This window comes from Saccopteryx leptura, chromosome 11 (genome assembly GCF_036850995.1).
Source record: "Saccopteryx leptura isolate mSacLep1 chromosome 11, mSacLep1_pri_phased_curated, whole genome shotgun sequence".
Lineage (NCBI taxonomy): Eukaryota > Metazoa > Chordata > Mammalia > Chiroptera > Emballonuridae > Saccopteryx > Saccopteryx leptura.
In genome coordinates, this window is record NC_089513.1 from 31,993,807 (window position 1) to 32,007,860 (window position 14,054).

Genomic DNA, 14,054 nt, shown 5'->3' on the forward strand with positions numbered 1-14,054 from the left:
AATCAGACTAAACTGCTAACAGTTTAACTTACAGTTTTTGAACTTCAGGCCACAAAGTATTCTGCAGAAGCTGATCCTCAGTGGGAGGTTCTAAAATACATTTATAGCACTGCAATTATTCTTTCAATTTCCATGTGAATAAGAAAGTACATGCTAGTCTGACCTGTGGGCACAGTGGATGAAGCATCGACCTACAATGCTGAGGTCACTGGTTCCACACCCCTGGCTTGCCCAGTCAAGGCACATGCAAGAAGCAACTATAATGAGCTGATGCTTCCCGTCCCCCCTCCATTCTCTCTCTCCTCTTTCTAAAAAAAATCAATAAAGCACTCATATAGGTCAGCAGTGACAAATATGAGTATTAATGATTCCTTCAAGTCATCTTTTTGTCATTTCTTACCAGTAAGTACAGAGGGTTGAAAAGCCACCTGGTGATACTCAAAACCTGTACTAGTTAACAGCTCTTTTTCATCAGAAGGCTGAGAAGCAATATCTCCTAGATGAAAAGAAATACATAAATCGTGAATGTAGTCACCATCTTAATGTCTCCTATACACGTTCCAATATTCAGGTCACCAGTTAGAAAGCAGTGGCACCTCAGTAATGTAATTCAAAGCCATATCCTCATGATTCCAAAGCCAAGGGTATTTCTGCTACTCCAGTATTTTCCAAATATGCTCCTAGAAGCACCAGTCAATTCCATAAGTATTCCTTCCTTTTTCTTTGACTTAACATTTCCCAAACTTTCAAACCTTGGAGCATCCCTCAGGTTACCACGTTAGCACCCGTGGTTGTAGTGTCCACGGCTCGTTGTGCGGAAGCTGCACCTGCTGCATGGTCTGCATGTGTACAGAGTACTTATCACAAAATATGTGACAGATATATGTGTGTCTTGATTTTTAAAAAATATCAGCTGTAATTAAGTATATGTTATATAAGTATGTAATTTGGTTTATGCACCACTATAAGTTCAACAATTTTGGAGGCTAAAGGCTTACCCTGAAAGACAGCTTTATTTGATAATCCCAAAGCAGGAACAGTAGCTCCTTCTGGAAGATCACTGTCTTGCTGGAATAAAAAGTGATAAATATTTTAAAAACTAAGTTACTGTTCCCTCAGGCACTATAAACACGTCATGCTCCTAAATGCTGAGAATCAGTTTAAAGGTCGCCTATGTGTGGCTATGTGCCCACTCTTCCATTTCCTGAACTAACGAATGAAAGCTAAGGAATCACACACCAACAGACAGGTTCCAGCTAAATTCCATCCTCCACCCAATCCAGAAAGTTGGGCATCCTCTCATACATGATGAGCTCATCACACCCTAATGGGGTTCAGGGTCCAATAGGAAATGCACTGGGCTGGCTTCTAGCAAAGAATGCGCTGGAAATGGAAGGCCCGGAGCTATACTTCCTAGAGTCGAAAAGGCACATTCCTAATGATGCTCATGCAAACACAGATGTTTCCCAGAAAGGCATCATAGTATTTTCATTAAACATATATAAATACTCAAATATTTTAAATTTTTACAGAGTGCCATTTTAAATACCTATAATAAAGATTGCCAGTTTGATCCCTGGTCAGGGCACATACAAGAATGAATTGATGTTCCTCTCTCTCCCTTCTTCTCCCTCTAAAATCAGTAAAATAAACATTAAAAAAAAAAGCAGAATGGCTAACCACATACCTACAGTTCTATATTTAAGGTACTTCTATGTGTTCTTTATAAACAATCATGTATATAAATCAAAACAGCAACCACTGCTATTATGAAATGCCTATAATCTGCTTAAACTCTTCAATTTATATCAATCAAATTATCTCATATAAAACTACTGTATAGTATATGCTAACCATCAAAATCAGGACAGTAATAATACATAGTATTCATGCCTTAATTTAACACCAATTTTTTTTTTTTTTTTTTTTTTTTTTACAGAGACAGAGTCAGAGAGAGGGACAGATGGGGACAGACAGGAACAGAGAGAGATGAGAAGCATCAATCATCACTTTTTCATTGCGACACCTTAGTTGTTTGTTCACTGATTGCTTTCTCATATGTGCCTTGACTGTGGGGCTACAGCAGACTGAGTAACCCCTTGCTCAAGCCAGCGACCTTGGGTCCAAGCTGGTGAGCTTTGCTCAAACCAGATGAGCCCACGCTCAAGCTGGCAACCTCAGGGTCTCGAACCTGGGTCCTTCGCATCACAGTCTGATGTTCTACCCACTGTGCCACTGCCTGGTCAGGCTATTTAACACCAATTTTTTAGCGCTTTGATTAATTTGTTACAAAATTTCTGGTTTTAATATAATATTAAATATTTAAATTACTGCATGCCACAGTGTACACAAAAGTTTGTCAAGCCAATAAAGTCTGTCTACTCATATACTCCATTTATAGCCTTAAGCAAATTTTTTTTACATTTAAAATTATGGGACTAGATTTAGTTAAAATATTTAGAGGGATACTCACATTACAAAGCACATGATTCAGTGGTTGGCCTGTAATGGCACAAAAATTTTCCACAAAATTCCGAGGTGCAGAGAATACTCGAAGAACTTTTTCATCTGCTCCAGATACAAACTGAAATCGATTAATCATTGCCAAACATTTCAGGTCATATCCATGTATCTGAGGGCGTGCAATTTCATGCCAAGTCACCTAGGTGTTAAAATAGGATAAACAAAAATAATCATGTGTTGCAAAAACTGAATTCTTTTCAACGAGCAAAATATCAGACACAAAAATCAATTATTATGCCACTGAGCTATGGCCTTGGGGCAGATTCATCCATGCTGTTGTGGTTATGAATGTCCAATGCTTTTTATTGCTGAGTATTTCCTTGTGCTGATATACCACTGCTTGATCCACTCTCCTACTGATAAGACATTTGGATTGTTTCCAGTTGTCTTTTACTATAAAAGCAGTCACGAACATTCATGTACTGGTCTATGTATGGATACAAGCTTCTATTTCTTTGGTAAATAATACCTATAGAAGAATGGCTGTATGACATAGTAGATGCATATTTAAACATTTAAGAAACTGCCTAAGTATTTCCAAAGCAGTTATACATTTATCAGTAGTATATGAGAGTTCCAGTTGCCCACTCCCTCATTAACACTTACTTTGTCTAGTCAGTCTTTGAACTTTCATCATCCCAACAGGTGTGTCTTACTATAGCTTTAACTTGCATTTTCCTAATGACTAACAAGAATCCTTTTCCTATTCTTCTTTTCCAGTCAGATGTCTTCTTTGGAGAAATATCTGTTTAAATTTTTTGCCCATTTTTTTTACTGCATTATTTTCTTCCCTATTATTTATTGAGTTCAGAAAAGTTTTATATATATTTTGGATATAAATTCTTTTCTGATTTGTAAATACTTTCTCCCAGTTTGTGATTTGTCTTCTCATTTTTCTGATGATGTCTTTCAAAGAGCAAAATTTTACATTTTTGTTAAGTCCAATTTATTGATTTTTTTAAAGTGGATCATGAATAAACAACTGAGCTGTACCGGTAACAAATCACCAAAAGCAACAGAAAACCACTCCAAATCATTTGCCGGGTTTTTCACTGACTATAACACTACTCCACTGAGGACTGTATCCTCAACTCTATTAATCTGACTCTCCCACATTCTACTGAAGCAATAACGTCAGTGGCAAATTTCATTAGCACCCGTTGACTGACCCAGTCAGAGTCCATGAATTTTTATCAGAGATTGGAGTCAAGCTTTCTCCATGGCAGAGCACAGCTCAATGGCTTACCAGTGGTAAAGTTTTATTTAGATTTTTTTTAGCTCAGGGCCAAGACTGGAAAATGTCCTGAATAAAAACAACCCTCAAACATTATTACCTGACACTCTTGACTTTAGAAATCACCTCTTACAGCAGACTTAGTAGTGCTTCCTAACGAATTAAAAGGCATAACACAACTTTTGTGTGGAACTAAAGTAAATACATTTGAATTACTTGAACTGTAACGAGTACATGTATGTTTAAGTTTTTAAGAAAATAAACTGTGTTCCAGAGTGCTGGTATCTTTTTACATTTCCACTAGCAACATATGAAAGTTCTAGTTGTCACTTGTTACTGTCAGTATTTTTTACTTCAGCCATTCTAGAGCATATGTAGTGACATTTTGTCATGGTTTTAAAATATCCATTTCCCTAACGGGTAATGATATTGCTCCAATTTTCATATGCCATGGATGTTTCTGTAAAGTTGATCAGTAGAGTAGGACAATATTTTACCTGTGATTTGTCTTTTCTATTCCATGGAGCAAAAAGTCGAGTTGTCTGGTCAGTCCCAACAGTAATGATAAATTCTCCTTCTGGATCCCACATTAGGTCTTGGACACCATCAAAGTGTCCTGAAATGACAATCTCTGGAGTCCACTCTCTCTGTAATGAAAGTGCTCATGACACATCACCACCCAACAAAATAAAGACTGATAATGCCTTCAGCCCTCAGGTCCTACAATGGGAAAGACTGAGCCCCCAAGCAAGAAGAAAAGGCAAGTAAACAAGATGGAATTTTAAAATAATAGAATCTGTTTTCCAGTAAAGCATATTAGAACTTAAACATTCAAATATGTCCTGTGTCCCTTAAAGCTGTAACTTTGGGAAATTCCTCTCCATTATTTAATGAATGCCTCCTAGAAAACAGATACTATTGAACCTTTCTGTGCCTAAATTAACTCTTCTGTAAAATTACCTAATTCATAGAATCATTATGAAGATTAAATGACTTTATATGTGTAAAACACATAGGACAATACCAGCACATGCTAGGTATTATATGACTATTATTTAAACTAAATTAGAAGAGTACTATGTAAAATGAGTTAGTAGATTCTGAGTGTGTGCCTCAATGGCTTCCTTTACTAAGTAAAAGAAAACACAGAGGCCCTGGCCAGGCGGCTCAGTGAATAAAATGTCACCCCAGTACACTGAGGTCATGGGTTAGAACCCAGGTCAGGGTACATATGAGAAGCAATCAGTGAGTGCACAACTAAAGGGAACAACAAAGGGAAACAGAGAGTTGATGCTTCTTGCTCTCTCTCTCTCCCTACCCCTACCCTCTTTCCCGCTATTAAATTGACAGAATTTTGTGTGTGTGTGTGACAGAGGCAGAGAGAGACCGAGAGAGAGACAGATAAGGACAGAAAGACCAGAAGGGAAAGAGATGAGAAGCATCAATTCTTCTTTGTGGCACCTTAGTTTCTCACTGCAGAAAAAAATTTTTAAAAATTTAATTGCATCTATAAAAAGAGAAGACAAAGCAGATGTATAAGACAGAAGGTGAATCAAATCTAGTTGGTCCATTGCTGAGGGAGCCTGCACTGGCCATCATGTAAATAAACAGTAACAATGAAATACAGAAAATGTCATATGCCTGCTTTAACTCAAGTGGTGGCAAAACTTGTCTTAGAAGAAAAATTAAATTGTTGTTAGTAACTAAAAGGTCATTCAAAGTCAAGTCTTATGATGGGGTCAGTAATTAAGCTAAGCTGAATTATTTTCTGGTCAAAAAAATAAAAACGCTATGGCAAAGAAATGTGATTAATGTCCTCTGTGACAGAAAAACAGATTCTAAAGTTAGCACTAATGGGAGGTTTCAAAAAGTTCTGAACACAGGGCAGCACTTTTGGATTATTAGTAGTATTCCACTCTATAAGTGGAAGGGCAATATTTGCTTTTCTTTTTTTTTCTTTTTTTTTTTTTTTTTTTGTATTTTTCTGAAGCTGGAAATGGGGAGAGACAGACAGACTCCCACATGCGCCCGACCGGGATCCACCCGGCACACCCACCAGGGGGCGATGCTCTGCCCCTGGGGGGGGGGGGCGACCAGAGCCACTCTAGCGCCTGGGGCAGAGGCCAAGGAGCCATCCCCAGCGCCCGGGCCATCTTTGCTCCAATGGAGCCTCGGCTGCGGGAGGGGAAGAGAGAGACAGAGAGGAAGGAGAGGGGGAGGGGTGGAGAAGCAGATGGGTGCTTCTCCTGTGTGCCCTGGCCGGGAATCGAACCCGGGACTTCTGCACGCCAGGCCGATGCTCTACCAGTGAGCCAACCGGCCAGGGCCGCAATATTTGCTTTTAAAAATCACTCTTGCCCTGGTTAGGTAGCTCAGCTGGTTAGAGCATCATCTCAATACTCAGAAGGCTGCTGGTTCGATCCCAGGTCAGCACACATACAAAAAACAGATCAATGTTTCTCTCTCTCTCTCTCTCTCTTTCTCACCCACTTCCCCTCTCACTCTAGAATCAATAAATAAAATTGTATAAATAAATAAATAAAATAAAAATCACTCTTGATTGTAACAAATGTGCCTCTCTGGTTTGGGATGTTGCCAGTGCAGAAGGCTGTGTGTGTGGGCTAGGGACACAAAGGTATATGAAAACCTTGCATGCTCTCTGCTTAAGTTTTCTTTAAACCTAAAATTGCTCTAAAAAATAGTCAATTTAAAAACTCATCCTCAGTACTTGTAAGTATATTATAAATTTGAAGCCAAATTATAAGAATAAGTACAGTAAAATTCTGTTGTCTGGTTTGAGTTTCTCCTTACTCATTTGATGCTTTTTTCTATGAAGGCTTTCAAAGACCATCTGAAATATGGCTCAAAGGAGCTCTGAGTTAAGAATGAAATTAAATTTATCCCCCCAAACACAAAGTGTTATAGCTGGTGATTCCCTCTTAATAGTCCAAACAATCATGAAAATCAATTACAAACAGAAGACAGAAGGGAAAGAGTAAGTCACCCTACGTATGAAGATATTAAATCCTCATAGGTAACACACCTATTACAAAGCCCACAAATTAAAGGTTATGCAAATCCATAATTTTTATTTATAAAAGAAGCCATCAGAGATGCACATGCAGAATCTGCTAATAAAACACCCATATTTCACTGTATTTTACTGAAATACATTTATATAGTATCCAGTATATGCCAAGCCCTATTTCTCAATACTGTACAAATATTAACTCATTTAAGGATCATAAAAATCTTATGAGTAGGTGCTATTACTATCCTCATTTTACAAAGGAGGAACTTGAGACAGAGCTTAGGTAATGTCCTCAAGGACACACAGTTGGTAAGTGAGCACTGGGGCAGAATCTAAACTCAGGATGTCTATCTCCAAGGCCTGTGCTCTTAGCAACTATGTTTCTACTATTTTATTTCCCCAAACCCAAGCAGTAGATAAGAAGCGAATTTGAAAGTAAGAGATGGAATACTGTTGAATATAATGAGAGAAAGATTACCTCTCTTTAAGAAGAGACCAAAAATTATAAAAAGCTAAAAGAGTCCAATATTTGGTGGGCCATGCCGAATAATACATATTAACAACCTCTGAGAGCATCAACATATTCCAACACAAAATAACAGGTACTCAGAATACCTTCTTTCAGTTATTTATTCAGTAACTATCTATGGGGTACTTAGCCATTCAAAAAGAAAATATCAAACTATGTTACCTTCTTTAAGACAGGGAAGTTGTACATTTTAGATAAAACTCCCATAAAAAAATTATATAGCTTAAAGGGAGAACTTAAAATTTATATAAAGTTCACTTATGTAGAAAATTTATGCATGTGCTCATTTTTCAATACTTCAACAATGCCAGAGAAATGAATACTCTTCTTAGAAAAGCATGAGGTTCTTACCTAGTAAACTACAAAATAATGTTTACAAAAAGAAGTGATGTCACTTGAAGTTAAATGCCTCTACTATGGTTCTGTAGACTGTTTTATGTAAAACACTATTAACCTGGGTTTCAGTTAGCATTCACTCTTCTAATCAGAAACACTTTATTTAACAGTTCTTTTCTTACTGGGTTAGCTGCACTCTGTTTCCAAAGGTGCAATGCTCCGTGGAAAGCGTGAGCGATGATCATAGAGCCATCTTCATTGAACTGGCAATCATAAAATCCCAGAGTATTTCCACCTACTTCACCTACTCGAACCTATGTAATAACAGAAAACAATTTGTAACCAATAGTCCACATTTCTCACAACACACACCATTGATTTCGAGATTGTGTCCTCACTTATATAATATATACAAAGAGTGAACATTTAAAGCTCTATGAATAGACTTGGGAATTAAATATTCAGTTTCTAAACCCAATTTTCTATTCCTTAAATATTCACATTTTTACCTGTTCTAGCCAAACTCCTGACTCTTCATCTGGAGCCCAGAGAATCATGGTTTTATCCATTGAAGCAGACAACAATCTCATTGGCTGCTGTAGAACACCATCTAAAAAATGTAAACTAATTTCTTTAGGTTTTCAACAGGCATTATGTTTGAAGATTACCAGAAAAAAAACAAGGACACCACAAAAATGTTCATTTTACAATGCAATAGCAAAATTCTGGAAAACAACACAAATTTCCACTGGTGGAACAGGTAAACAAGTTGTGGTATATTTAGACAATGAAATATTAAACTAACTAATAAACAAAATAAAAATAAACCAGAATCTGACCTGTGGTGGCACAGTGAGTAAAACATTGATCTGGAATCCTGAGGTCACTGGTTCAAAAGCCCAGGCTTGCTTGGTCAAGGCACATATGAGAAGCAACTACAAGCTGATACTTCTCGCCCCCCCCCCCCCGCCTTTCTCTCTCCTCTCTCTAAAATCAATAAATAAAAACTTTAAAAATTAACACACTAGAGCTAGATAAATCAACATGGCTACATCTCCAAATATTTAGCATGCTTAGTTACAAAGGCATGTTGTAAGAGGCTAAATACACTGATACCAAGTTTCGTAGCTGTAAAACTATTGTTTACGGCTACATAAGTAGTACAAAGTTACAGTATAAAAACATGCATGGGAATGCAAATGCCCTGAATTCAGGACTGCAGTTGCCTCTCAGGAAGGATAGAGGGACAAGAGTTCAGAAAAGAATACACAGCGGTCCTCAATATCTAAAATATCTGAATTTTTTTGCACTACAGCAAATACAGCGTAATATAATAAAAGCTGAGTGGTGGTTACCTAACACTGACTATTGATCCTCTCTATTTCTGCCTTGCGAGAGGGGCTGTGGGACAGAACATGAGGCTGTGCCTTCCTCAGCTCCACACCCCAGCACCAGCTGGAACGGGCACACAACCACCATTCCATAAACAGAGGTTAAGGACAAAAGGAAGAGAGGGAGCCTTATTTTTTGATAAATTATGTGTGTCAGTATTACCAGCTTCATATTGCTAAGGGTCAAGGATCCAGTGCAGTTTGCCTGAAAGTCAGTTTCTCTTAAGACCCATAAAGACTAGTCCAAAACTTTTCAGAGACCAAGTTAATAGGGCTGAGGTGGTTCCAGGATCTTGGCAGGAAGCATCCCTTTCCTACTCAGGAGTACAATTCTCAATGGAAATGAGTGTCCAGCAGAACAAGAGTGTAGCATTACACTTTGTCAACTTGAAAATGTCTTACAGTTGAGATTTCTAATCAGACTCAAAAACAACCTCCACTTGCCTGACCAGTGGTAATGCAGTGGATAAAGTGTTGAGCTGGGACGCTGAGGTCCCAGGTTCAAGCCCTGAGGTCACTGGCTTAAGCGCAGGCTCATCTGGCTTGAGCACAGGCTCAACAACTTGAGCGCAGCATCACTGGCTTGAGAGTGGGATCACAGATATAATCTCATGGTCACTGGCTTGGCTGGAGCTCCCTGGTCAAGGCATGTATGAAAAGCAATCAATAAACAAATAATAAAACAAATAATAAAGTACTACAACTACGAGTTGATGCTTCTCATCTCTCTTCCTTCCTGTCTCTCTGTCTTCCTCTTTCTTGCTCGCTTAAAAAAAAAGAAAAAGATATCCTCCACTTTATTTGGTCAGCTGAAAAATCTGTGAGATTTAACTGAGATGAAGGATATGTGTACATTTTTCTTCCTACCTTTGTAAAATGAAGGCTGCCAATGAACTGCATTGACCCAGTTTTCGTGACCAGCCAGCACCGTCTCCAGAGTAACTGCAAATGCTATTTTAATACCTGTAACAAAAGCCATAAAGTACTATTTCCTCAAAACTCTTCTAAAAAGAACATTTTCATAACCAATTCAGTAATACATTTGTCTAGAAAAAAATCCAGAACTAAACATGATTTATTAGAGTCAACAAAAAGAACATGCACTCTAAACTTCATTAACTTGACCCACCCACTGTTCAAAATTACAGAAGGAAAAACATTCTAAATATAGGTAAATTCTTCTCTATCATTGTCTCTACCTGGTCATAAGTAAATATTAAAGAATATTCTCTATTTTTAATATCTTCCGGATAGCTACTGTTATAGTACTACATTTTAAAAGCAAAAACACACATGCCAACCTCCTTCATTAGCACAGTATTATTATACCATTTTTAAAAAACTAAATGCAGAAGTAAATGATGTCAAATCAGTATTGTTATCTCTCAAATAAAATAGTTAATAAAAATATCACAAAAAGGCCCGGGCCAGTTGGCTCAGTGGTAGAGCATTGGCCCAGTGTGTGGAAGTCCAGGGTTCGATTCCCAGTCAGGAGATATAGAAGAAGCGACCATTTGCTTCTCTACCCCTCCCTATTCTCTCTCTCTTTCTTCTCCTCCCACAGCCATGGCTTGAATGATTCGAATAAGTTGGCCCCAGGCACTGAGGATGGCTCCATGGCCTCACCTCAGGAGCTAAAATAGCTCAGTTGCAGAACAACAGAGCAGCAGCCCGAGATGGGCAGAGCATCGTCTTGTAGAGAGCTTGCCAGATGGATCCCGGTCAGGGCACACGCAGGTGTCCGTCTGTCTCTCCCTGCCTTCCCGCATCTCACTTAACAACAAAAATCACAAAAAAATTCAAGTTTGGGAATAGCTACTCATAATATGCTGGTTATAGTATTTCTTTGTTTCCACTCCATTAAACCGTTACCAAAATCTCAACTTTTAAAAGCTTTATGACCGCCTGACCGGGCAGTGGCGCAGGGGATAGAGCATCAGACTGGAATGCGGAAAACCCAGGTCCGAAACCCCGAGGTCGCCAGCTTGAGCGAGGGCTCATCTAGTTTGAGCAAAAAGCTCACCAGCTTGAGCCCAAGGTCACTGGCTCAAGCAAGGGGTTACTCGGTCTACTGAAGGCCCGTGGTCAAGGCAGGTATGAGAAAGCAATCAATGAACAATTAAGGTGTTGCAATGTGCAACGAAAAACTAATGATTGATGTTTCTCATCTCTCCATTCCTGTCTGTCTGTCCCTGTCTATCCCTCTATCTGTAAAAAAAAAAAAAAAAAAAAAAAAAGCTTTATGACCAAGGAGAGTAATAACAAAGAAGAGAATTCCTGGGGGAACAAAGCTGCTGAAAACTAACTTCACAATATATATACACACGGAAAAATATCTTCTTCAAAAGACAAACATAACAAAAATAATTTCTTCAATTACGATATTTCAACAGGATCAATACCCCATGCAGGTGAAAATCAGAATTATATATACTCCTCAAATGTAGTGGTTTAGTTTGTCTTGTAGAATATCTTCCAACAAAGGTATAGATAATTCACATTATCTCATTAGATCTTCCTGTGCTTAATTACAAATTTAGTAACATTATACAAATTAATTTGTTGAGACAACATTAAAAAATACTTTTAACAATATTTTTAAATCTCACTAACATGATTTAGAAGAAAAAGAAGCTTCATATATGAAAAATGACTCATCATTCTATTAAAAGAAAAAAAGAAAAAATGCACAGTATCAAGCTTTAGGTAGGGCTCTGACACTTTTGAAAAACTAACCTTTACACACACACACACACACACACACACACACACACACACACACATATAGTGAAACATAAAGGTATCAGCTAGGAGATATAAGTATTACTGAAACAAATACTTTCATTATTCCTTACTTTCATCTTCTATAGTAAAAGTATTTTCCTTCAGTCTTATATTATCATCATCCTGAGTCTCTAACGATGTTGATTTCATATACAGCTTCCATACACGTATCAGGCAATCTTGTGAACAGCTTGCTAGGAAAAGATCTCTACCTAATTAAAAAACAAAATTTATTATGTTAAAAGCATTATATTCTTAAATTTAGGTAAATGACTTTCTCCTCTACAGTAGGCACATTTCTAGATTTCCTGAAAAAATTAAGACTTTGCTTCCTTACCCTTCATTCATTTGACCTTATTAGTTTTGCTAACATTGATATATATATAAACACAATGCTAATGCCAATATATTCACTCAGTATATACATATACATACAACATATATATATATATAAAGTTGTAGCATGTAGTATTCTTAAATATAGTATACTAAGATTTACAAAAAACTTTTCAAGAATGTCTGCATGTGGAATAGTCAGCTCATGCCCTCTTTTGTGTATGTGGGTGTGTGTTTGTGTCCTATTCCAAACATCAGCTTGTTTCATCTTCTACCACCCCAAATAATAGTCCATGAAAGGGATAAGTATTCTCTTTTCTAATTGGGACAATAGAAAAACATTACATGCAAAAAAAAAAAAAAATGTTTGCCCCTGGCCGGTTGGCTCAGTGGTGGAGCGTCGGCCTGGCGTGCAGAAGTCCCAGGTTCGATTCCCGGCCAGGGCACACAGGAGAGGCACCCATCTGCTTCTCCACCCCTCCCCCTCTCCTTCTTCTCTGTCTCTCTCTTTCCCTCCCGCAGCCAGGGCTCTACTGGAGCAGGGATGGGGATGGCTCCTTGGCCTCTGCCCCAGGCACTAGAGTGGCTCTGGTCGCAACAGAGCAACGCCCCGGAGGGGCAGAGCGTCGCCCCCTGGTGGGCGTGCCGGGTGGATCCCAGTCGGGCGCATGCGGGAGTCTGTCTGACTGTCTCTCCCCGTTTCCGGCTTCGGAAAAATACAGAAAAAAAAAAAAAAGTTTAATTAAAACACAGGAGGCTGCTTTCCCAGAATTTACACATGCTTGTTCCCAATACATGTACTTGAGCAAAATTTCATATTTCATACTGACCAAAGACTGCCCACTCCACGCCTCTTATCCAATCCTCATGTCCACGGAGAAAAAGCACTTTCTTAAACTAGTAAGATAAAAATCATCGGGCTTGGTGTAAGAAGTTAGTATTTTCATATCACTGATTTCATTTGGTCTCAGCCAGTGCTACTACATCTTTTTTCTTTTTAACAAGGAACACCATCTGATTAGACATAAGACAGAGGTCTCACATGAAAAAATCTCATAATGACCAAAATCATCTAGCTGAGCAATGCTGAGTAGAAAATATAATATCTGTAGACTTCAAATATTTTAAATATTTATAAAATACAGTAATATATGCTATGATGTAAGACAAAAGCTGGGTATTTGGACATTCACAACCATTTTAAACTAACTTACAGAATGCAAAGAAGGAAGTACAGTATCTCCATTATTAAATAAATGAACAAGTTAACCAACCCCCTTTCTAGAAACTTCCTCCCCTAATTTAATCACTTAAAGTGTACAAAAGGTTCAGAAGAACAAATAAACACTACCCAGGGAGTGTTCTGACTGTAGGTATATGCTTCATTTAAAAATTTTAAAGAGTCCCTGGCCGGTTGGCTCGGCCTGGCGTGCGGGGGACCCGGATTCAATTCCCGGCCAGGGCACATAGGAGAAGCGCCCGTTTGCTTCTCCACGGGCCCCCCCCCCCCACTCCTTCCTCTCTGTCTCTCTCTTCCCCTCCCGCAGCCAAGGCTCCATTGGAGCAAAGATGGCCCGGGCGCTGGGGATGGCTCCTTGGCCTCTGCCCCAGGCACTAGAGTGGCTCTGGTTGCAGCAGAGCGATGCCCCGGAGGGGCGGAGCACCGCCCCCTGGTGGGCAGAGCGTGGCCCCTGGTGGGCGTGCCGGGTGGATCCCGGTCTGGCGCATGCGGGAGTCTGTCTGACTGTCTCCCCGTTTCCAGCTTTAGAAAAATACAAAAAAAATAAAAATAAAAAATAAATAAAAAATAAAAATTTTAAAGAAAAAATCTTCCACAGTCTCTTCCTTCTTTCCCTCCTCAATCTAACAACCTGTTTCCCTCTAAAAACT

General features: G+C 38.7%; 1 protein-coding gene across 1 annotated transcript in view; it reads right to left on the reverse strand.

Moving 5' to 3' along the window:
* ELP2 (elongator acetyltransferase complex subunit 2) overlaps positions 1-14,054 on the reverse strand; it is a 39,249-nt gene that overhangs the window by 11,720 nt on the left and 13,475 nt on the right. Inside the window, exons 7-16 of the mRNA XM_066353471.1 lie at positions 12,995-13,061; positions 11,900-12,040; positions 9,912-10,007; positions 8,163-8,263; positions 7,836-7,967; positions 4,255-4,404; positions 2,474-2,662; positions 999-1,068; positions 401-496; positions 33-90 (exon numbers count right to left, since the gene is read on the reverse strand). Of these exons, the coding sequence (XP_066209568.1) occupies positions 33-90; positions 401-496; positions 999-1,068; positions 2,474-2,662; positions 4,255-4,404; positions 7,836-7,967; positions 8,163-8,263; positions 9,912-10,007; positions 11,900-12,040; positions 12,995-13,061 (1,100 nt within the window). The remainder of the gene's footprint in view (positions 1-32; positions 91-400; positions 497-998; positions 1,069-2,473; positions 2,663-4,254; positions 4,405-7,835; positions 7,968-8,162; positions 8,264-9,911; positions 10,008-11,899; positions 12,041-12,994; positions 13,062-14,054) is intronic.